Raw genomic sequence first — 26,455 nt, 5'->3', positions numbered from 1 at the left:
AGTTTCTTCAATATTCACGTACTTTACACCACTGCTGTAAAACACAGTCAAATATATTCTTTAACAGCCGGTATATTATCTTTTTATGATAAAGCCTTCTCTCGTACTAGGGGTTATGGCTCAACACAACTTGCTTGCTCAGACACTGAAATTTCTTAGTATTTCTATAATCACAACTTCTTTTAATGTACTTGTAAACTAGAAGAATAATTTTGCAAAATTAGCTTGCAAGCTTAGAATAGGTCGCAATTTTTAATGAAGATTCATTCAGAGTGTTCACTGGGCTAGTATACTATTGTTTATTTTTCCAAAAAATGAAGATTACCTCGATTGCTAAAAGTTTCTGCGATAAATATGAATGTTCACCAAACAAATAATACGTTGATATTAATTTCAGAATCTGTTGTTACCAATCAGTTATCAAATAAATATATAAAATAGAAATGGTCGATTATGAACCAAACGTAAATCAAGATAAGAACGATCGGAGTATTTCAGTGCTTATTTTAATGTTCCATATATACCCTGCAAACGTAGATTTTTACTTAAAATGTCTAAAGTTCACATGACTGAGTGCTCAGTACTTCTGGCAGATATTTATATCTTTTAAAAGAAGCGAATGCCTGAAACCCAGAATATTGTATAAAATAATATTGAATCAGTTTAAATATTAAAAACTGACGATTTTCTCCAATGTTTGTTCCCTGTAGGTAACTTAGAAAAGGACAAGAAACAGTAAATATTATTTTACTGAAAATATAAAGTGAAATGTTTCCGATTTTTTCTTGTTAATTACTGTTATTACAACTATGTTGTCGTGCTGTAACAGTGTATGAATTCAGTCAATGCTGTCAATGTCAACATTTGTATATTGTCTTATCTAAAATTGGCAAATACGCTGTTACGTAAAATAGGCGCTATCACTTTTATCAACTTGGTCATGGTATGACGTGGAAACGACTTGCTCAATTTCTCTTTTTCAGTTATTTTAATTCGTTATTTTTTAAGTTATATAATAGGTAAACGGTTCTTAAGAATTAAAAAAATAAGATAAGTAAGTATAAAATAATAAATATAGAAAAAAACGGCTTTTTTTATTTACATTGCTGGAAATATAGTAAAGTCAAAAATAATATCTATACAAATAAATAAAATTGGAGTATCTGCTTGTAATATAAAAATAGCCGCTTTTTATTAAATGCATATGGATGTATACGCGACACATATACCAACATAACATTTTTTACAATTTTTGTCTGTCTGTCTGTTTGTTCCGGCTAATCTCTGAAACGGCTAAACCGATTTTGACGGGACTTTCACTAGCAGATAGCTGGTGTAATTCCATGCGGACAAACTCGCGTGCACAGCTAGTATATGTCATAAATAAGCAATGTTAATGTTATAATAATAAATAAATAAATACAACATACACACACAGTCGTCTGTTCTTAAAGTAAGCAACTTAATGCTTGTGTTATAGGTTACAGCCGACTGGTATAGCTACATTTTTTTTTTTCGATAAACATACATCTAAATAATACATATATAAATAAATATATCTATTACACACGGACTCGGTGTGGGAACCCCCGGAGCAGAAAGCGGGCACTACAACCTGCACCAACGGGCTAGTAACTGTTATGGCATTATAATTTAGAACTAAAAAAGAAATTATAACTATATATTACAAACTAAATCGATCACTTCCAAGCCACTTACCATAATAACTTCGGCAAGTATCGCTTAAGTTCGCGGTTGCAGGCTGAAACTCAATATGATAGTTAAGTTCACATCAAAGCTATTCACTAGGAACACTTGTACAAAACTATTATTAGTTATAGTGGTATTTTGTAATAGGTATCTCAATGAACATATTAAATATCGATCTGCTATATTAATAAATTAAATTATATAAGGTTATTAAAAAGAGAAAATTTGACGCAAAAAAAATAACTTTTACAACACGAGTACTGTCGGCATGTGAAAGATTATGTCAGTCATTTGCACGAATCGTATAAGCACCGTTGATAGTTATGTACACTGATCTGACCATTTCCCGCTTATAATAGAGATAATTTTAGACAAACTGATTTCAAAATTAAAGACTGCAAACTATAAATGCAATAAGATCCTGTGGTAATCTAGGTCTGAGGCGCAGACTGGGCGATATCATGACATATGCCATGAGCGGCTCAGGCATATCGATTTTCCGGATTCTTTAACCTTGTATGCGGATGGAATGTTTCATGATGTCGTTCATAAGCGCACACCAGATGATTTGTATAGCCGGGTGGTCAATGTTCCTAGTGGTGCTGCTGAATTAACGTAAAAGGGCCAGAATTCTAAAAAAAAACGGGTTAAAGGTGGAATAAACATGTGCGTACAGCATGTGACGCACGTCTTAAATTTCAGACTCGGTTGCTCCATAACAAACCGGGGTATGGCGGAGTTTGGGACGACATGCATGAGAGTCGTAAGGTTTTTAAAAGTAGACTAAGATGGTGCCAAAAAAATGAAGATTAAGTTAAAATGATCATAATCGCTTCACACAGGTCGTCACATAACTTTTCTAAATTCTGGAGAGAAATGAATAACCTAAATGTAATAATTGTGTTTGCAGGCAAACGAAAAAAAACCGACTTCAATTATATCGACAAGTAATACAACGTAGGTAGACAAAAAAATGTCAAGTAAATACGCATTATCAAAGATTACTCCAAAAGTTGTAATCAGATCTCAATGAAATTTAAATGTGACCACATGATAAACATCGGCTTTCGATTAAATTAAAAATCATCAAAATCGGTATACCCAGTAAAAAGTTATGCGGATTTTCGAAAGTTTCCCTCGATTTCTCTGAGATTCCATCATCAGATCCTGGTTTCCTTATGATGGTACCAAACTAGGGATATCTCCTATCGAAGTCAGTGCATTAACGACGGAGTTATCCCCGAACATACATTAAAAAAAAACATATATACGGTCGAATTGAGTAACCTCCTCCTTTTTTGAAGTCGGTTAAAAACAGGTCGCCCTGCGAGCATAGAGGCCTGCAGTGAGCTTAAGGCGATTGCCAACTTGTTTAAAAATCATTTGAAAGTGACATCGCCCCTGGGACCTGCGTCACGGGTGATCGATGCTGAGACCGTTACGACTATACCTATGAGATTTTCTGCTAAGCAGGTAGAGTAAGCAGTAAGCTACTATTAAGAAAATGAACAGAGGTAGGTCTGCTGGTCGTGACAGGCTCAGTATCGAGCATCTTAAGCATCATCCATGTTTATAGTGTGCTAGCAATGTTTTTTTTTCATTATGTTTAACACATTCTTACCTACCAGCTGACATGATGAAAACAGTGGTGATCGCCTTAGTTAAGAATAAGACCGGAGATATTTCTGATAAAAATAACTACAATCCAATATCTCTAGCTTCAGTACTTGCTTATGTGTTGGACAGTCTGATAGACCAAAATTTAGATCGATATTTAAATATACACGACGCGCAGTTTGGGTTTGTGCCTAATCTTTCAACGGAAAGTGCCATTTTATGTCTAAAGCAGACTGCCCAATGCTACTCGAGCAGAAAGACACTGGTGTGTGCCTGTTTTTTAGACCTTTCGAAATCCTTCGATGTAGTAGTAGTACGACATATTATAGAGGAAACTCCACGAGGCAGGTATACAATCCGAATTGATTTCTTTGCTGAAATTTTGGTATTTAAAACAATAAAACTATGTGAAGTGGGGCGAAACACTTCCAGATACTTATCGGTTGGATTGCGGGGTGAGGCAGGGGGGTATAACCTCACCTAAGCTTTTCCATTTGTATGTAAATGAGCTGATTGTGGGACTCAGCAGCAGACGAGTTGGATGCTGGATAGATGGGATTTGCCTAAATAATCTTAGCTATGCAGTTGACATGGTGCTGCTGGGTCCAACAACGGGCTCTATAAGGACGCTATTAAAAATTTGTGAAGAATACGCAGTAAAACATGGCCTTACGTACAATGTAAATAAAAGTGAGTACATGGTTTTTGTGGTTCGCGGAGAGGTAATTGACCATAAATCAGTGTTAAAACTAAACGATGTTCAATTAAGACGGATAAATAAATATCTAGGTCATTACATTTCCGAGGATCTCAAGGACCATGCTAACATAGAACGTGAACGAAGGGCACTTGCCGCTTGATGTAATATGCTGGCCCCACAGGTTTGCTCGCTATAGCAACGATACTAAAATAACCTTGTTTAAGGCATATTGTCAAACTTTTTATACGTGTGCCCTGGGGACCAGGTACAGTAAAAAATCGCTAGACGCACTTAGAGTGCAATATAATAATGGTTTTAGTATTTTGTTGGGACTGAGACGCTTCTGTAGTACGTCTGCAATGTTCATTGAAGCCAATACTGATTCCTTTTTCGAAATCTTGAGGAAACGGACCGTCTCTCTATTAAACAGAATGCGGCTCAGTTCCAACAAAATTATGAAAATATTCAGTGCTAAGCTTGCTGAGACTATGCTTAAGCACTTTGTTGGCGTAGTGGTGAGCCAAGAAAAGTTAAGTAAGTAAATTGTTAAATTGTAAATTTTAATTTTAATATAAGTATACTAACATACTTGTAAGTTACTAATTTTACTAACAAGTGGACTGTAAGTCTTAAATAAATAAAATTATTATTATTATTATTATTGTTATAAAGCTTAAACAATTTTAAAACAAAGTATTAAAATTAAAACAATGTCAGTGGAATGTTATTACATGCCTTTGTCATCGAAATAAAAAAAAAGGATTGTAACCAAACATATCCGCCAACCCGCAGTATAGCGGTGTTGTGGTTGAAACTGTAATCCTTCTCCTTTATGTAGAAAGAGCCCTATGCCTTTCAGTGTGATGTTACAGGCTGAATCAGGAACCAAAACATATCCTACACGGGTACATGGGTAACACATCAACTAAAAAACAAAATTTTTGGATCCACGTCAGACATAAGCTTTTATCAACTATCATTTCAACGTTTTAAAAAGTTGCTACAACAAATATAAATATTAAAACCTTAACTTATGTTGTAAGTCGAATCTCACACTCACAAGAAATTGAGGAAAAATTTAATACTTAAAAATAACTGGAAACGTCATTGTCTATAAGTATGAAGATTCACAAATGCTTAATGATGGATATTCTATATCTAGTCCCTTTAGTCTCGTGGTTAGAAACTCTTCTGCTTCAAGCTCCATTTTGTCATCGAAGTGTGCTCTCCATCCTCCTACTTCACCTGTAATAGTAATAAAAAATTAAAACTTTTCATACAGTCCAAGTCAATGACCATCCAGCAACCAGACCAGACAGACCAGTCAATACCATGCCAGCCCTGCGGTCACCAACTCGCCTGCCCAGCGTGATGACTATGGGCAAAAAGCATGAGTTCACGCCATTTTTGACTCGAACTTGTGGAGGCCTACGTCTAGCAGTGGGCTGAAGCGAGTGGTGAGTGAGTGATAGTAACAACAACATGAAAATATGTATAAAGATAAAGACCTTTCCGTATGAACTGCACTTCGTTATTAGTGTGCATGGTATTGTTAACTGTCTTGTTCTTCCGCATATTGTCGAATCTGAGGTGGTTTGCCAACAGATTAACTTGTTGTTCTGTCAAATCTCGCTTTAAGAATTCACTTACACCGCGTATTACTTTTGGTAGATCCTATAAAAAAAAAACATTCATTACAATCGATTGGTGAAGTTTCAATTCTAAACTTCGATAATATATGACATTAACAAAGTAAAGTTACGTCAGCTGATCATTTCCTATTATATGTAGCAACACATCCATAAATCATCTATCATCTAATCATACGCTAATGTGAGCTATAATTTAAAAGTACCTGTATAATTAGACTGTATCTTTACGTTTGAAATTATAAACTTACAATTAAACTTGTCTGACATTTTTCTTTTCATCTAATATTACATTTTTTTATTAAAATTATCTGACATACAATAAAGTTAATATAAAGTGCTATATTTGTTGAAAACCTTATTAAAAACGAAATACATAAATATTAAGTAGCAAGTTTTAAAGAATGAGAATGAGAAGAAATATCAGTAGTTTCTACTTACAGTAATCATGTCTTCGTAGAAAATAAAATGAAGATTTTTGTTGTGACGTTGCTCCCAACCTTCATTTGCGTGTTCAATTATTGGAGACCAAGGTACTGAAAATTGTAAACCGTTTAAAATTCTTAACTTATAATTGTATCATTTATTTTTGTGTTACCCAGACATGAGAGAATTCTAAACATTTTTAATATCATGTCAAAAATCGACCCTTCCAGCGAGAATCGAACCTGCATCTCCGACTCACCGCGTCAGTGCTCTAGCCAATTAAGCTATGAAGCTTATATTTGTGTTTATTTTTCCTTAGCAGTACCCTCTAAAACTACCCTCGTGATTTAAACACGTTTACTGTTAGCTAACATTTCTCTACATGTTATAGCATAATGTATAATTAGGTACTATATATTTATAATTCTTCAAGCATTTATTTCGAAACTTTACAATATTTTACATATTTACAATTCGCAACTTAAGGGCTAAATATTTACTGACAGTTACGGTATAAATCATGTCCGCGTTTAATCACTACGTCAATTTTCTGGGAAATAATGCATATCTCTCTTTCTCTCATAGCCAGTTACGTTTCGTATATCTAAGACACAGAGCAGAAATTATTGAAGTCGACAAAGCGAGCCAATGGCTGCAAACAACTTCTTGCTAAGTTCTGTTAGCTGAGATGATGGAGATTGATCATTGATTAAGTGTTATCCCTAGATTTTTACGTTTTCAATTCAGGAAAGTATTGTTAAAAACGACAGGTGAAAGAAGTTACCAATCTATGCGAGTGATTAACTTTGGACTACCCACAACAATGACTTGATATTTTGACGGACTGATAAAATTGTTAGTAAATTGAGAAAGGTAGGCTCAGGTGGTTTGGCCATGTCGTGAGAATGAGCGAAGAACGATTGACGAAAAACCTGTATAAGGCAAGTGTGAACGGAAGGGTTGGAAAAGATAGACCTAGGCGGACATCCCAAGACCAAATTAGGAATGTCTTGAAAAAAGGCCAGGTCATAAGTACCCTAAACCGAAGAGCATGTATCAAGGAATAATGAAAGTGGCCTTTTTAATATGTCAATTATGTCATTTCAACATCTTTTTTTTAAAGGCAAATAGGTATGTGTTGATTACATTTTTAGAGGTGAATTAGTATAAGTGAATGAACAAAATGAGCGATAAAATAGACAGTCGTGTCCTTTACCTATATTTTAAAATTACACGAACTACAATTTGTTAATAAGTTATAAAACAATGTTACCGTAAAGCGATTTGTTATTAAGTTTATTTATATATTTATTTTACAGGAAAACTTACAGCTAAATAACATGGATTTAAATATACAATAGGTACATAAAAGCAAATTTAAAGTTTCCACATATAGGTATACAAGTAAACTTAAATATAGGACAGACACGTGCACTAATGCGCTAACACAAGACTAGCGGACTATAGTTAACATAAGCAAAAAAAAAATTTGATTCCCTAAACCAACAGCCTACCTATGGTTGAACCATTGAGAAAAACTAATCGGCCATAAGCTTAAGTTGTTAAATATTCTTTGCTTTTTTATTGTTGAGCGAAAAAAAATGCTTACAAAATATTACAAATGTCAATCTTTTATAGAAGTGTTTATTGTAAAGGTTTTATTTTATATTATGAATATTTCTGAATATCAATTTCAACCTGAACATTTTAACGATATCCCATTTAACATAAAATAATTTTGCCTTTTATAAAGATGCGCGGTTATTTATAGTTTTTTTTTTTTCATAATTCTGTACCTCTGCTAATTCTTAACAAAAATATTCAATATATTATCAGGTTTTGAAATAATTTCAACAATATTTGAATATAAAATGAATTTTACTCTCATCTGTGGCTTATTAGTATTGTTCATTCATTTGCTCTTTGCGTCACTTTAATAAATTACATTATTTACTCTAATTTTCTGTGGTCGGATGTACGCCATATTTGTTTACCATTTAGGAGACTTCTAAAAAAATTGGACTATAAAAATAGACACTACACCCCAACGATAGCTATTTCAATTCATTATTTTACCAAAAAACGCCAAACATTTATAGCCGTTAATATTAGTTTAGTAATGTTTGTGAGTTCGGTTTTACATACGTAATATTATACAGTCGTGTGACTAATATTACGTCACTTCCGTTATATATTTTTTGTGCGGTTTTAGTCTCACTTTTTTTTAGTTCTGTCGCCCAGCAAATTCTCTATCTCCTCCAAGCCTGCCGTAAGGAACTTCGTTCCAATTATAAGCAAAACAATAACAGTTCAATTTATATAATTGTTGTAAAAATAAAATAAAGCAATGCCTTTGGATGTCTTTTGGTTATTTCAAATGAATATTCCTGAATTTGTTAATTATATATATAAATTTATTCATTTACTAGTTGTGCCCGCAACTTCATTTGCGTAGAATTTTACGAAAAAGTTATTGTTCAGTTTGCGAGTTATAAAATAATTTTTTTTTTTAAATAAAAGTAGCCTGCCTAAACTACTACTCCTTACTATATAAACTATTTTACAGTGAAATCCCCGTCAAAATCAGTCTAGCCGTTTCAGAGATTAGCTGGCAGACAGCCAGATAGACAGGCAAACAGACAGACAGACGGACAAAAATTGTAAAAAATGTTATTTTGGTATATGTACCGCGTATACATCCATATGCATTTAGTAAAAAGCGGTTATTTGAATATTACAAACAGACACTCCAATTTTATTTATTTGTATAGATGTATAGATTATATTTATATTTATTTTTATAGATTATAGTAATCATTAATACATCAAACTTACACAAATCTCGTTTGAATGCCTCCCAGAATCGTTTAAACGTAACTCTCATGAATCCTTTAGAGACCATTTTGTATAAGAAATAGTATGAAACCGCCGCATCCCTCGGATCTCTAGCGACGTATATAACTTTAGCAGTGTCCAATAAGCTTGGGGGTAACATAGATAGTGGCAAGTGTGTTTTTATAAATCTCGGTGCTGTTATTTCCTCTATATTCTTCCAACTTGGACTCCTAGCTGCTTTACCCAGCCCTTGAAAATAACCCAAATTCAAGAAATTTCTTTTGATCAGCTGTAAACCCATTTCTGGAATTTGTGGAGTTAATCTGTAATTAAAAAAGAAATTATTAACGCAAACAGGATAAAAATTCAAAAACGGTTTAATATAATGCTTGATATTTACGGGAAAATTATACGTGAACGTGTTATGACATTATTTGTTTCATGAGACAGTAATTTATATTAAGGTTAAACGCAGATATGCAAATTGTGTGATAAATTTACGTGCGTTATCCTAGACTATCTCTTTTTTCAGGTACATTTTTGTAATTTCATACATTTGGTATTAGAAAAAAAAAGTCATGACATGTTTCGTGTTCAATACTTACTCGAGCATTGGAAACCGATCGAAAAGTGGAATTTCTTGAGCTTTTTTGAAGTCCAAATCGTTTTGTATCAACCAAACCATTTCTTGTACCCATGTTGTACCTATAAAGTACAAAGACAGATATAAATTTCTACACATACTAATAAAGTTGTTATTTTTATGGCCTTTTTTGTTGCTATTTTTCTCAGAGACCTTTCACAAACTTGTTGAGGAAAGATATGGACTTAAAAGTTACACTAGTCAACAATTTTTTATTTTATTTTTCATGGCATACGGACTTTGTCTATATCAATTACATTAATGGTTTATTGTTAGTTAAAACAAATAGTTGAAAAAAATTGATAGTTAAGAATTTTATCATTTTTAGTAACTCTAAAAATGGATGAAAAACACTAAATTCATAAATCAAAAATGTATTTTTTTATCCGGAAGTATTGAGTTCTTGAAAATTTTACTTTTCTAATTGTATTACGCATACAGTAATTTAATTATTTTTTGGTTTCATTTACCGTGATACACTTTTTCGGCCTACAAATGTCTAGGCTAAAATTTTAATCCATTCTAGTCGTAGAAATTTCCTAAATTTTCCGGAAAATCCAAATGTGAGTCTAAATTATGAATTGTGCGTGACATGTTACAATCGAATGCTTCATAAGTCAACAATAGCTTGCCAGCGAAATCTCTTTAGCTTTGACTTGGTTAGCCAAACAATTTGCAATAACATTTTTAAAAACCTTTACTGGCTATTCTTCTAATCTTTCAGTTTTGGTTCAAATCTTGAAAATTTTATAAATCTGTCAATTTTTGTTAACTTGGCTCTTTATTAACTTATAAAAAGTCTTCAAAAATACCCTATTTTATTTTTATAATACATATTTTGGTAATTTTTAGATAAAAAATTCTTTAAAATCCTATTGTCATACAAAGCTTTTCAAAATGTTTTAAAAGTCCTAATTTTTAGCAGTCTAATATATAATTTCGTGTTTAGTTCAAATTGTAGGAACAAGAAACGGCATAGATTTTGATCCTTTTTTGAAACCAGTTAAATTCTTTGCAAAAATTACGCAATAGGTATGAGAGAGACAGAGCGTATCTTGACGTGTGATAAAATAATCAAAACACTGGTGATACTACTCTAGTTCAAGATTATTCAAATTTCGTCTTTTAGGTCATTTTGAACGTTTCGTTGCTTATGTTTACCAAACAACATAAAAGAGAGCCAGGATCATTACTAAACTTTCTAGGTACGGTAACAAAATTAAAAATATCACAAAAATAGATATAAACTCTGTACGATGTTCCACACAACTTTAAATGATACCAGAAATGATATATAAAAAAATTTATCAATAAAATAAATGATAGTTAAAACGTGATAAAAATTTGCTACTGAGTGCACACGCCCGCGATGTGAACTGAACTTATTGCTTAACATACAAAAAAATTAATAAATTTAATTATAATATAAAATGCCGAGTTGGCGCAAATGTACGGTCGTTCACCGTAAACTCACTGAAAAATAGTTTTATGACTATTTAGTTGCGAAAATTCGCTGTTTTTTTTTTCGCTGTAGTACTGATTATTTATTTTGATCATTGTTATGTTTTAAATTTATGAATCAAAAAGCAGGTAACAATTAACCAATCGGGTCTTAAAACGCAAATGTGAATAATTTTCGATCATTCATCGTAAAAACATTTGACAATACATAGAGGGTTTATGTTTGTTATTCTTTCCCGCTAAAATCACCGAACCATTTGCAATTTTAACTTGTTATGTAGATTGATGAATACCCAATAAATAAACACATATGTTACTTTTGATTACGAAATTCACATATGTTTGGGATTTCCTCAAATATAACCATAGGTTTGTACAAATAAAAATATCAAATGAAAGGATCTACTCTATCACCTTATCATCCATCAATCTTTTATGACCAGTTTTATCAATATAATACGTGTACACGTAATAAGTGTATACGCAAGAAGCGAATTTTAATATTATGTTATCACAATTTTGTCCCTGACGTAAATAATTAAGAATAATTCAAAATTTGTACAGAGTATATACATACATACATACTCTGTACATTCAATTTGTTTCAATATATATTTTTATGTTAATTTGTCTACTAAGCGTTTCACATACATCGTGTCTTTAACGTGTATTAACTATATTATATAACCACACACATTAACCATATTGAATAAACCATAGTAAAAACAGCACTCGTGAAGTAAAGTCATTTCGCACCTTAACTCCTCCTATAATATCGTACGTGTACAAACAGTTCCGTACCAAATGATTATTTTCTATAATAACGTTGGTTGTATCGGATTATCTTTTGTCAATAATTGTTGCCGCATTTATATGTAATAAATTATGATGCCAGTCGTAATTCATATAGATAAAATTTAAAAGATTAAGTTTTATCAAAGAGTTCTGTTGAGTTTATGTTAGTTGTGTAATCGATTAAATTTATCAAATTTTTTATCATTTATTGTTATTTTTTTACGCTAATCTCTCAATTATGGCCTCAATTTCTTTAAAGCACTTTGAATGAAATTTTCTTAAAGAGGCCTGTTTTTGCGATTTCTTCTTGTAGGAATATGAATTCTGATACTAAACTTATTTTTTGTAAGACTAAAGTGTATATTTTCGTCTACAACTCTACATTATATATATTTTACTTCAAAGTTTCACCCTTATAAGGGATATACTCGTAATATACAAATTTCGTGGTGCTCTGTCAAAAAACGATCTTTTGTAGTTACCACTACAGTTTCTGAACTTAATATCAAAAAACTTAAATAATTATGTTTTTCTATCTTATACTTGATATGATATAAATATATACTGATATTGTATACATTGATCGAACGCTTCAGCCTGTAATATCCTACTACTGGGCATAGGCCTCTTTCCCCATGTAGGAGAAGGATCAGAGCTTAATCCACCACGCAGACCAATGCGGGTTGGCGGATATATACCCTACTATGAGTAACGATCGCTATCTATATCATATCAAGTATAAGTATGTATGTATGTGTGTATGTCTGTATGTAGGTATGTATGTATGTATATGTGCATGTAACTGTGTATGTAGTTAAGTATATATGTATTTTATATCACTAATTTTGAATGTATATATTGCAAAATAAGTATACGGCTTTTTTTATTATGTTTTTATCTTTTTGTTTAGTTTTTTTTTTCACTTTATCACAAATGCGCTTATGAGTCCCGCGGTAACATCATCTCTCACCACTATGGGTAGACTGGTAGAGATATCTTACAGAGATAAGTTCGCCGTTACTAACATTTTTTGTAAAAATGACTTGTAATTATGATTTTTTTAAAAGAGCAATAAAGAATATATATATAATACTCTTTATTTCGGGATTTTCCTATATAGAATGTTTCATAAAATCTGGTGTTAGTGCAATAATAAATTTTAAAAATTTTATATCGAAAGCCTTGTAACACGTGGTTCAATAAGTCCCGAGACTAAGTACTAAAAAAAGGTCTTTTTTATAAAATTAATTTTTATTCATCAACATAGTCTCCTCAAAGAGCGATACAGTCCCTCCAACGCTTTTCTAACTTTTCTATCCCATGTGTGTAGAACGATTTGTCTTTGGCTTCAAAATAAGCCTCCGTTGCTGCGATAACTTCACTATTTGAGTCAAATTTCTTACCCTGAAGCATTTTTTTGAGGTCTGCAAACAGCCAGTAATCGCTGGGGGCCAAGTCTGGCAAATAAGGGGGATGAGGAAGCAATTCGAAGCCCAATTCGTTAATTTTGGCCATCGTTCTCACGGACTTGTGACAAGGCGCGTTGTCCTGGGGAAACACCACTTTCTTTTTGTTCATGTGAGGCCGTTTATCCGCAATTTCGTACTTCAATCGCTCCAATAAGCACATGTAATAGTCACTATTTATATTTTGCCCCTTTTCAAGGTAGTCGATGAAAAGTATTCCATGCGCATCCCAAAATATAGACGCCATAACCTTACCGGCCGATTTCTGAGTCTTTGGACGCTTCGGGCGGCTTTCACCAGCCGCTCTCCACTCCGCTGCCTGCCGATTGGATTCCGGAGTGAAATGGTATATCCAGGTTTCATCCATTGTTACATACCGACGTAAAAAATCCTTTTTATTATGATTCATCAGCGCCAAACATCGCTCTGAATCATTGACACGTTGTTTCTTTTGATTAGTTGTAAGCAAACGCGGCACCCACTTAGAAAAAAGCTTTTTCATGGCCAAATTTTTATGTAAAATAGTGAAAACACTACCAGCTGAAATCTTCACTATCTCGGCTATCTCTCGCACTTTTACCTTCCGATCTTCCAAAACGATTTTGAGGACTTGGTTAATATTTTGTTGAGTCACTGCTTCATTTGGACGACCTGAGCGTTCCCCATCATTGGTGTCCATGCGACCGCGTTTGAAGTCGGCATACCACCGACAAATGGTTGCTTTAGAGGGAGCTGATCCTGCATAACATTTTATAAGCCATTGCTGTGCTTCAACGGTATTTTTTCCCATTAAAAAACAATGTTTCATCAACACGCGAAACTCGTTTTTTTTCCATTGTATCGAAATTACAACCGTAGCGTCACTTAAATGTTTCAAAATCAATAATTTTATTGTTCCATTTTTAAAAATTTGACACATATTCTTGTATTGATAGCCAGTACTTTTTAAAAATCAAAAGAGTTTTTAATATATGCGCCATTTCCAGGTTAGTCTCGGGACTTATTGAACGATCTAGTATGAAGACATTACAAGGACCATACATGGCATTACTTCGATCTTCTACAGCGTTGTTATGGGAGACTTCAACGCTAAAGTGGGAGTACAAGAGCGCGACGGCTCGAGCATCGGACCACACGGATTGGGGCACAAATCAAATGTCCTGTCAAATCAAATTGTCTTGAACTCGATACCGTTTTTACCAATAATTAAAATGACACGGTCGCATAATCGCAACATTCCACAGAGTAATTTCGTAATAGTACAGCAGTAATTCGCTTTGAATTTTTCGTTTGTGCGTTCTTGTTATTAGTGAAAATATTAATATATTAGTGATGAATATGTTTACTTGTACAATATGTAACTGAGGTGTGTGTTTGATGAAAGTAAATAGTGCATCCAAATTCAACACGTTCGATTTTACGGATAAATCAAAAATTCTTCAGGCGTATCGATTTAACATATAAATAACAATGACGTTATAATTTTTTTATTTATTAATAAATAAACAAGTACTTTCATTAAGCATACAATTTTGTAACTAGTTAATAGTCTTATCAATGATTTTCTATGTTTAACACAAACGAAATTATCAGATTGCCGGTCTTATGAGGTCAAAGTCTATCCAGTAACTGATTTGTTTGATAAATATCAGTCGGTTGCTGTACGTGTATTTGTATGCCTGCGTTATTATAAGTACAAAAGCACTTTACGTGTCCAATAATTTACTTGTCTGTTCTTGAAATTGTCTAAAAGCCTCTATTCTCAACAAAATTTAAATAAATTAGGATAAAATTGCGAGAAAATAGGTGCAGTGTGGCTGTTCATATTATTTTTGACTGCCTAACCCGTCTGGAAACTTTATGCACGCCACTGCCTATATAACTATTACTAAGCTCATCGATCAGATGATTCATATATAGATTGAAAATCGAGGTGAGCCCAAGCCCTGCCTTACCTCGCATTCCAATTTTTTTTTATAGAAGAGGTGGCAAACGGACAGTTGGCTCACCTGGTTGTAAGTAAAAACAACATCCACAGACACCCGCTACATCAAAGGATTAGCAGGCGCGTTGCCGGCCTTTCAAATAGGAATATGCTCTTCTTTTGAAGGTCCCTTCCTCAGTAATAACTCTTTTGAAGGACCTAGAGGCAAAGTTATACTCCTTTTTTAGTGTGCTGGTCTTTGCATCCTGGGATATCGATGCATTAGCCCAAGCTCGGTAGCTTTCCCGCTTATGTCGTGCAGCTATTTTGCAAGGTCGATCAAACCAAGGCTGGGATTTGCCGCCTATAGGCACCGCAGAGCACGGAATGAAAAGTTCCATGGCGAGCCGATGCCGATGTTCGAGCCGAGCCACTCGGTGTGATAGGCGTTGAAATCACCAAGTATCACGATCTCTGCGAATGAAATTTGTTGTAGCACGGTATCTGTAGCGATTTGTATGTGCTCCATGAGTCGATCAATTTCGCTGTGCTACCGCTGTAGGACCTATATAGGTGGGCATAGACGCGGGGATGGTCGTCGTTGTCTATGCGCAACCAGAGGATGGAGAAGTCTCTACCTTCAAGACTACCAAGGCGACGAGAGCAGACATCCTCTCTGACGTACGCGCAAACCCTAGCCCGCGGTACACAAAGGTGTTCTAATTTGTACCCCGGACAGGAGAGATAAGAGGTATCAGCTGGAGAGGATATCTATGTCTCTGTCAAAAAGAGCATGGCTGGCTTCGCCGTCCGAAGGTGGTAGTGGATGGCGTTAAGATTGATACGAAGCCCGCTGATGTTACAGAAATCCATACACAACTGATAAACATTTGAAAGTTATTCCTGCCACTTTACACTGTTGAGTTGATTGTTGTACCAATAACCAAAAAGAAACGTCGTCGACCTGCGGGTATTTTATTTTTACAATATTAAACATAATTTTATTTCTTTTTTGAACTAAACAACACGTACGGTTTTACTTGTGTTTATAAATACCGATAGGATGTGATTAAATCGAACCGATAGATTCTGAGGCACCACTGACGCAGACACTAGCACATTTTTAACATTATTACAATTCGATGTCAAGTTGTATGTTCTCACCTGATCTAGGGAACGTGATCACCCAAATATCATCAGGTCGGACTTGAAAATTGTATATCCTTTCGGCGTGCTTTCTGAACGAACCCGGCATTATGTAACCCTTTTTCCCACATTTGACGAAGGGCTTCGTATAACCTGTAAATAAAAAATCTTAAAAGAATAGGTACGACAGAACTGTCGTCAAGCTTAATTTTTTATTATTTTACTAGCTGTTCACACGACTTCTTTTAAATATCTTTGTTTCTACGTGGCGTATTAAAATGGCGTATAAGATATATACTCGTTTAGTTAGGCTTTCAGAAAAACGCAAATGCACAAAATTTCATTCAGTAGTTTTTGCGTTAAATGCGGACAAACATACAGATAGACAAAAATTTAAAAAAAATTTTGGTCTCTATATATCTTAGAAGGCCCTTCATAAATTATTCTTTAATATTTTCTATGTACAGGCGTAAATCAGTTTCAGTTTTATCATAGGTATAGATTCTATGGTTGACAAGTTCTACTTGTAAGTATTATTGAAAGAAAAAATAAAATAAGAAAGAAAATAATTTTATTTGATCAGAAGTTATAAATAACATTATATCACTAAGTGAGACAAAATAATAATAATTCTTTAATAGTGTAACCAAATATAGGTCTACCACTCGGCACATTTTTCAGTCGTTTCAAACTTCACTAAATGTGAAAGAAAATTAAAACTGCCCGCCATAATAATTTAGTAATTAATATATTAATTAATTACTTGTTATCTAGCAAATAAAGTGGGGATCAATAAAAGCTAATAAATTTTAATTGAAGGTTTGAATTTAAAGTTTAATTTTTACATACACAATCTTTGATTCGGCTATCAACCAAATACCGAGCGAATAATTTAATTACGGCGGACCGCCTGTTAATATACGCTTAATTTTATATTGTGGAGCGAAGTATACTCGTTCCGTGGACATATTACGAGCGTGTAAAATATAAAATTTCACTTTAACGATAATTATCATTGAATTTAATTAAAAACGAGATATGATAGTTAATAAAATAAAAAAATATCATGATTTTAGGTAAAATCCTATTGATTATATCCTAGATGACTGAAACTAACTTTAAAATAATGTCAATAAAGTAAAAATCATGGTCATTATTACATGCTTATAGTTGTTATTTTTAATGTTATATAATTCTTTACCACTAGTTAAAAGACTTCTTAAAAATATATATTTTTAGTTAATCCTTATTCTCTTCTAAACCCCGTAGTTAACATTTCAAAATAATTAATTCTACAAGACTATTCAAAATTGTTAAGACATTTATTGGAAAGAGTTTACATGTTTAATATATTTTTTAATATATTCCAATGGAAAGTTACTTTAATTGTTATAGTCGTCGTGTCGTGTCGTCTAATCGTAAGCCCAAGATTTATAATCCTTCTACCATAATTATAATAATGTTAAACTAGCTGACCCGGTGAACTTCATTAAGCATTTTCTTTATTCGTTGAAATATCAAATCCTTTGTAATTTTTTCTGCGACCTACCAATTTGGCACTTCGCTTTTATGTATATAGATACTAGTGGACCCGGCAGACGTTGTTCTGCCCGGAAAACATGAACCAAATTTGTTTGCTTGCTTACCGATAGCAGCGCCACCTACCGGGTCTAATTTAGATAAAAACTACTCTATCTGCCAAGTTAAACCAAATTACAAATTCTTGCAAAATTTGATTAAAATTGGTTCAGTAGTTTCAGAGTATATCACTAACATACATCGTGAGACGAAATTTATATATATATATATATTTAGACTAGCTGTGTCCGCGACTTCGTACGCGTGGTATTTCACAAAAAAAGTAATTGTTCAGTTCGCAGTTATAAAATAAATACATTTCTAAAATAAAAGTAGCCTAAGTTACTTTTTATTAGATTCCAGCTATCTGCTAGTGAAAGTCCCATCAAAATCGATCCAGCCGTTTCAGAGATTAGCCGGAACAAACAAACAGACAGACATCCAAATAAAAATTTTAAAAATTTTTGGTATATGTGCCGTGTAACATCCATGTGCATTTAGTAAAAAGCGGTTATTTTAATATTACAAACAGACACTCCAATTTTATTTATTTGTATAGATTACTTTAATGTCCACAGCTAATATGGGCCAATTGTCGTTTAAGGTGACAAAAAAGAGAAAGTATTTCAAATATTATTATTATAATAAATACTTCTCCTCCATACTTCATTTTGTTTTGATTAAATTCAGTACAATCTAGTACATTCAGGCACACTCCCAGTGGAGTCGGTTTCATTTCTAGAGTCAATTGCTAGCCGTTAAAAATGATGAAAACATGTTTCTTTATTACATCGTCGAAAAAGGGAGGAAATATAATTCCACGCCACTACATAATCCTTTATATATTCTATAAAGAATTTTTTTATACCATAAGTATGAAAAACAATCAAACGGTTCGCATGATTGTAAGCGGTTACCGTATCCTATAGACGCCTACAATACCAGGTGCATCACCAGCGCAATTCTAGTGCTGACCCGCCCTAAGAACTCTTCCTCTCTAGAAAGAATGTAATATAATTAGGTTATGAAAACTTATTACTATCACGATTTTCGCTTTCTATTTTTATTGTCAGTTATTGTCTATACCAATGATTCTTAACACATGCTGACTCACACTATGTGAAGTTCACAGAGTGTGTAAGTGAATCACGAGAGTAAGTTCGATTTTGTTTGGTTATCTTATCTTATACTATTAAATGAGCAATTCTTGTATATATATATATATATAGAATCTGAATCTCGAAAACGACTCCAACGATTTTCATTAAATTTAGTACGCAGGGAATTTCGGAGGAGATAAATAAATCTAACTAGGATTCATTTTTAGAAAATGTCGTTTTATCACAGTTTTTATAGACAATAAATGTAAATAGCTCAGGTGGGAAATCGGCCTGTCATGATCGACCGAAAAGCCATGGTTCAAATCCTCGATCGATTATTTTTTTTTTAATTGCACTCGTTATTTTTTATTTAATAATGTATGTAAAATCGAAAAATATTATTAATATTTTATCATTATTATTTTTAAATTATTATTTTATTTTTGATTTTTATATTTATTTATATTCTTATCATTGTCGGAAAAAAAATATTATTCATATTTTATAAATATGTAATTCGTATTTAAATATGATTTCCAAAAAACACGATTTACTAAAAATACCGAGCTAAGCTCGGTCACCCAGGTACTTTTCACTTATATGAACAACAACATGGTTTCGTTAAGAATAAATCAACTACTTCTAATCTTCTATGTAGTGATTTTTTAACAGAACATATGTCTAAAGGTTACCAAGTAAATGTAATCTACACAGAACAATTACAGTAAGGCATTTGATAGAATTAATCATAAAATACTATTGCGAAAGCTGCAGATGGTTGGTATCCGAGGAAATCTATACAGCTGACTATCGTCATATATTACAAATAGAGGTCAAACAGTGGTTCTTAACGGATACATGTCATCATCGTTTCATATATTCTCCATTCTACGTGACATTGGCGAAATCATCTGTGCTCATTTGGCACTGTTGAAAGCCATTTTAACCAGAAGAAGAAGAATAACGTCATCATCGTTGTTTATACCCTCGGGTATCCCTCAGGGCTCGATTCTACGTCCTCTTTTATTTAATATATTCATAAATAATATTAAACATTGTTTCAATCATTCTAAGATTCTTTTATATGCAGACGACATGAAAATTTTCTGTCCTATTCGCACTCAAAAAGATGCATATTGTTTGCAACTTGACCTTTAGACATTTGAGGCATACTGTCAGCTTAATAATCTCGATTTAAACGTCAACAAATGCTTTGTCTGTACTTTTACTCGTAGTTTAACACCACTAGCAACCTCCTACTTTCTGAAGGGGTCAGCGTTTACCCGAGTTGCTGCTATAAAAGACTTAGGAGTCATCTTTGATTCTAAATTACGGTTCGATTATCACATTGACACGATTGTTTCTAAAGCATTAAAGGTTCTAGGCTTTGTTATGAGACTATCTTCGGAATTTAAGAATATAAAAACATTAAAAATACTGTATTGTGTATTAATGCGCAGCCAGTTCGAATATGCGTCCGAAGTTTGTAATCCCATTTACGCTACATACATTAATCGCATTGAAAGCATCCAAAAACGTTTTCTTCGCCATCTGCAATTTAAATGTCAAATATTTGACACTAGTTACGAATCAAGATGCAGGCAGCATGATATCCTTCTTCTGTATCAACGCAGGCAAATGATTTGCCTTTCTAAATTGTTGAATGGGCTATTAGATAGTCTTGAGCTCTTGGCAGAGGTTGGATTAAATGTACCATATTATACACACGAGAACAAACATATGCTTTTACACGTACCATTTGCATCCACAAATTATAGAAAAAATTCATTTATTGTTCGTGCTTGTAAGTCTTTCGACTTGATTTTCAGCGAGTGTGATATTGATTTATATCATACCTCCTCTGCTAAACTGAAGCAGTTACTAAATATACGCTTTTTCCGTCAAAGCTGTGACTAAAAGTTTAAAATCAACCGAGCTGTTAAAAACACAGAACTTTGTCTTTTCACATTTTTTTCTTTATGAATTATTTTATAAATATTGTTTAATCTTTTCATTTTCTACTTGTCCAACACAACACTATTGTTAAGTTATTGCTACACGTGGAAACTTGTCAATGGCCTTCTGTTGCTATAATTTATATCATTGCTAATGTTAGCTGTAAGTTTCCCAAATAAAATAAAATAAAATATTTCAATAGCAACTTACTTCCTAACATCTATACAATACTTTATAATTGTACTAAATAACTAAGTTCTCTAGATATCACCCCCAAACAGTTGGTAGTCCCGCTAAAAGAGACTTTTTTGTTTCGTGGTCCAACCCTACTTAAAGGTAAAGGACCAATGGCTTACATTAAGATTTAATGATTTTATCTTATCGCCATCATCTCATTGCCATCTTTTAGACGTCTGTGGCCAAGTGTCTGTGAACAGCGCTCTCTCTGTTTCTAACTCCGTTCAAGGCACAAGTTACAAATATTTCTCAATATAAATATATTCTAAATAACCTGTATCAGTAAAATTTTATCTATAAATAAAGTACCTATAGTGACAGTTGTTATCAAACACTTGACACTTTTATGGGTTTTATGGTTACGTTGTACGCCCGTATAAAAAATTCCATTATCTACTTTTTTTCGTGAAACTGTATTTTTTGAAATACAATTTAATTATAATTTTCATTAAATATGCTTAAGTTCATTAGAGCCATAATAAAAGTCATATAAAGGATACACACATAGAAATTCCGTCAAAAATTAAAAACTATTGTGACTTGTTATTCATCATACTCAAGATTGCCGGTGTAGGGTGTAAGAGGATTGCAAAAAACCGGGATGTCTGGCGCGAACTTAGGGTGGCCTATGTCCATTTTTTTTTTGTTATCGCAGGGGAACCCATTTATGGGTGATATCCAGGACGCCCGGGTAGGCAGTCCTAGACCGTATGTCGGCTTCAACACTTGGGGGTGCACTACCGACCAAACCCCTGCGGGAGCCTTCAGCCGCTTTAGTTGGAGGGTCCCGGATCTGCAGGCGACAGGATCCTTCCAGCGACCGGCTGGCCTCGGCGAAAAGGCCAGACTTCTCCTCCATGGGGACCGTCCGGCTCACCTCTGAACAATCCAGACGACGCCATGTCTAGCAGGACCGGGTCCCCATCCCGGCCCGACACGAGCACAGGGGCGTTACTGGAAGTGCATTAAGTAGCGCCTCCTACGCACCCCCGCTCGTCGCCTGCGGACGGAGGCCTCGTCGGTGGTCTCCTCTCTCATCCGCTCGTCGTTCTCCTTCTGGAACATTACTGTCTCGAAGAAGGAGACCATCGCCGTCCATGACTCGTCGTCGCCGAGCATCGCGGTGATGATGCTCGGCAGTGACAAGTCTCCTCCGAGGACTGTCGTCAGATCGCGACGTAGCGCCGCCCATCTCGGCACACCTCGAGGGTGTACTGGGCAGAGTCCACCGCCGGCGCCACAATCGTGACATCCAGTCGTCGGCTCCTTTTAGGCCGTCCGACACAAGTATTCACCAAAGCAGCCGCGCCCGGTGAGAACTTGCGTCAGACGAAAGGTGAGGGGCTTGCGCTTACGGCGCATCCACCGCTCAAGGACCGGGCGCAACGCAGCCGTTACGCGAATGCCATACGGCTGCTCCGCCAGGTCCTCCCCCCACCTCCGCATTAATGCTTCTTGCCCCATCCGGCACACCCGTAGGATCCCGTCCAACGTGGAGTTCTCACCGAGAGCCCTCCTACCCGAGACGTATGAGTAGATCTCGACAAGGACCTCCGCCACGAGCTCCAACGGGGGGTCGCCAGCTAGAGCAGTAGCTGCAGCCCACGATACCGTACGATACCCCCGAATCACCCTCACCGCGATGATCTTCTGCGCCGACCGCAATGCGACCTTATTCCTCGCAGTGAGGCGATCCGCCCAAACCGGGGCACCGTACGTCGCCATACTCCGGCAGACTCCGGAATATAGCTGCCTGCAGGCGGCGCTGGGTCCCCCGAGGTTCGGGAGGAGTCTGCTCAGTGCACTCGCCACCTTCACGACCTTCGGTCCCACCATAGCGAAGTGTGGACTGAAGGTCCATCCTCCGTCATCCTTGACGGAATAATATTTCATTAAATATTTCATTTGGGAGCTCATCCTGACCCTCCCCCCTCCGATCTGCAGGGTAGCCCCTGCCCATTGCGTCCGGTCCCGCGGAAGAGGAGGGCTTCGGTCTTTTCAATTCTGACACGAAGCCCCAGACTCTTTATGCGGCTGATCACGAGGTCGAGTCCGACCTCAGCCAGCCACGCCGCCTCCTTATAGTCTCGTCCCCGGGAGTAAACGAGAGTGTCATCCGCGTAGCAAATGATACCCATCCCGGGGAGGAGACGGCCTCGCAGGACCCAGTCGTACCCGATATCTCACAGGATCGGACCCAGCACCGATCCCTGTGGGACACCGCAGCCGACCCGCCGCCACTCCACGGACCCCGACCGATTTTCAAGACACGACGAAAGAGTTCCCCGACGATCCTTCCCAGTTGCTCCGGCTGGAGCGTTTCGCTGATGGGGGCCGACTGGCCGCGCCCAATTATACGGTCGGCCCCAGGGGTTTAGGGTAGCCTATGTCCAGCAGTGGACTGTAACAGGTTGAACTGACTAATTGACTGAGTGAACCATACCCATTTGTTATAAAGTTATTATAATACCAGTTACCCACTAGAAAGACATACTTTTGAACTAAGGCTATACAGTTTTTTAATCCTCATCTTTAGGCAATTGCATTTAAGTCATTATTATTTTATTTAAAGGTAATTCTTATGCTACATCGCGCTGAACCGTATGTACTTTATTTATGAAACATGGTTCTAGTATAAGTAAGTAGTACCTAGTAGTAGTGCATAGTGAATAGTAAAATTTTACATTATCACACCATAATTTCATTCCATACTACATAAGAAATTAGACAATGTAGTGATGAAACTATTTTTGTTATCTAGAGATCATAAAGAGCATAACAACATGAGTTTTATTACTTAACAACTCAAGCCTAAGAGAAATTAATCCTTCCACAATGAAAATTGTATAATATACGTTTATTTGTGTCACTATGTTATATTTTATTTATATATTGTAAATATGTGTATATAAGAATAATTCGACTGAAATTAATTATATTTTGTTAAAATTCTATATGTAAGTATGAAGTATAATTGTCGTCAATTTAAGTAGAACGTTTAAAATTTTAAATGATTATCGAAAAACTATAGACGAACATTGAACACGCATAAGTCAATATCTTGCGACAATATATTCAATAGCTACCTATATACCTATATCATTTTAGTACCAACTTTAATCTAATACTGATATTACAAAGATGTATATTTTTAGAGTTTGTTTGTAGATTTGTAGAGGCTAATTACTGGAACTGCTGATGTGATTTTAAAATTCTTTTACCAAAAAGTTCCTGAGTATCAGAGACATTTTTTAATTTCATAACTGAACGATTTCAATCAAAATATTTGGATGTTTAGAAAAAATCGGAATAAAAGGCACTATCTTATTTATCCGCTTACGTGACGTTAATACAAAGTACGGCAAAAATTCTGACATTTTGGCCTTAAGACCAAGGCAAAAAGACTGATCTTTAGTAGATAAAAAAAAACGTCCGCAACACTATTCATTAACCATTTATGGTGGGCAACCCTAAGTGATAAGTTGTATGGTTGTGTAAAGTGACATAAAATAAGAGCGTTATTATTAAGCTTGGTATTGTCTTTGTTTTAAATATTTATGAATATGTTAATTGGGTTATAGTTTATAGTACCTAATATGTTATTTGAACGCAAACTGAGGTAGGGCACAGCAGGAAACTTTCTGCTCAAAATATGGGGCAGCCCGACTGGGGTAGTCCCTCGATCTTACAGAAGATCACAGCTAAATAACACTGTTTTGAAGAAGTGTTGTCTTCCTGTTGGTGAGTAAGGTGACCAGAGCTCCTAGAGATAACTGGGGATGAGGTTGGCAAGCCACTTGCGATGCTTCTGGTGTTGCAGACGTCTATAAGTTACGGTAATCGCTTACCATACACCACTAGAAGCATCGCAGACGTGTTGTCAACCCTAAACCCCGGAAGCTCTGGTCACTTTACCACCGGAACACAAACTGTTTGAAAATACTATTATTTAACTGTGATCTTTTGTAAAATACTTCACCAGTCGGACTGCTCCAAATTTTCAAACACGATATACCCTAAACGTCAGTTAAAATTGTTATTCCATTAAAAAAAGGTAAAAATAACTATTTAGTATATTATTATTTTATAATTCAAATATTTAATATATTATTATTTTATAAATCAAATATTTAGAACTTTATGTTCAACCTTTTTACGAATTCGTATTTGCTATTTAAAATTTTACTATATAAATACATTGTTAGTTCGTAATTTATGAAATTATACGTTAATTGTTTTATATATAATAATTTACTATAAAATAAAAACAATTTAGTATTTTTTGTAATATCATATAAATTACTACATACGAAAAGATATTAAAAACAATATTATAAATGATAGTGACTTAAGCAAAAATCAAATGCAAAATTGCTTATAATTTGTTTTCCTTTTAAAAATGAGTAAAAAAGAATATTTACAAACCTATTTATTTCATTTACAAAACTAATAAATCTACCACACCTTACCTTAACACCAACCAAATCAACATAAACTTTAACAATGTAACACAACACAATAACGCACCTATCATACATTTCTTTATAAGCTTGTCTTCTTCAGCGGTAACGTTCTGAATATCAAAGGGTAGTTCCAACCAAGGTGCCATTTCATCGAGACGTTACACCGAACTATGTCCTATGTCCAGCAGTAGACTGTATCAGGCTGAAGTTAGTGAGTGAGTGAGTTACACCGAACTGTTCAACCACTAAAAAACAAGCCGTATCATTAAAAGAATTCACATATCGATCTGGTTTTCTGATAACAATACAAACGACAAATTTTATTTGAGATACACTAAATTTCGTCAATTTAATTTTTATTTAATACTAATTTTAACTTTATTTCTTTATGGGTAAAGTTTGGAATTCATTACATTTTAATGGATATAATGGCCTTGAATTACGATATGAGTGCAAATTCAAAAATAATAGTACTAAACATGACATAACATTAACAGAATTAATAATTTTTAACTAAAGGAATAATATTATATATATTTAATTGGTAAACCAAATAAATATATCCATAAATAAATAAATAAGTAAATTGTCAAAAGTATAAATTTTTTTTATCTGTAAACACTATTTCAGCGTAATGTAAATAATGTTTCAGTTGGTCAGACGACGATGCAGACAGATTAATTAGCTATTAAACTTCTTCCGAACTTCAAGAAATCTTACGACAAGGATTCTCCGGACTCAGATTTAAA

At 34.6% G+C, this 26,455-nt stretch overlaps 1 protein-coding gene across 1 annotated transcript; it reads right to left on the bottom strand.

Moving 5' to 3' along the window:
- Nucleotides 1-5,138: 5,138 nt before the first annotated feature.
- On the bottom strand, nt 5,139-25,852 carry LOC123657222 (sulfotransferase 1E1-like). The gene is made up of 7 exons (XM_045592799.1): nt 25,771-25,852; nt 16,391-16,525; nt 9,543-9,642; nt 8,938-9,260; nt 6,118-6,212; nt 5,536-5,701; nt 5,139-5,272 (listed from the first exon to the last, which is right to left on the bottom strand). Exons 1-7 carry the CDS (start codon nt 25,850-25,852, stop codon nt 5,139-5,141), a joined length of 1,035 nt encoding a protein of 344 aa, XP_045448755.1.
- Between the last annotated feature and the right edge of the window lie 603 nt (nt 25,853-26,455).

This window comes from Melitaea cinxia, chromosome 10, assembly GCF_905220565.1.
Source record: "Melitaea cinxia chromosome 10, ilMelCinx1.1, whole genome shotgun sequence".
Taxonomy (NCBI): domain Eukaryota; kingdom Metazoa; phylum Arthropoda; class Insecta; order Lepidoptera; family Nymphalidae; genus Melitaea; species Melitaea cinxia.
The sequence above is the reverse complement of the archived record's forward strand: the minus strand, read 5'-3'. Positions and strand labels throughout refer to the sequence as shown.

What these genes read in the sequence shown, in the direction of transcription:
- LOC123657222 (XM_045592799.1), bottom strand. Translation starts at nt 25,852, where the DNA reads ATGGCACCTTGGTTGGAACTACCCTTTGATATTCAGAACGTTACCGCT. An exon ending in GATCGGTTTCCAATGCTCGA is followed by an intron (nt 9,261 to 9,542) that starts GTAAGTATTGAA and finishes TTTTAATTACAG; the next exon opens with ATTAACTCCACAAATTCCAG. An exon ending in GGCATTCAAACGAGATTTGT is followed by an intron (nt 6,213 to 8,937) that starts GTAAGTTTGATG and finishes TACAATTTTCAG; the next exon opens with TACCTTGGTCTCCAATAATT.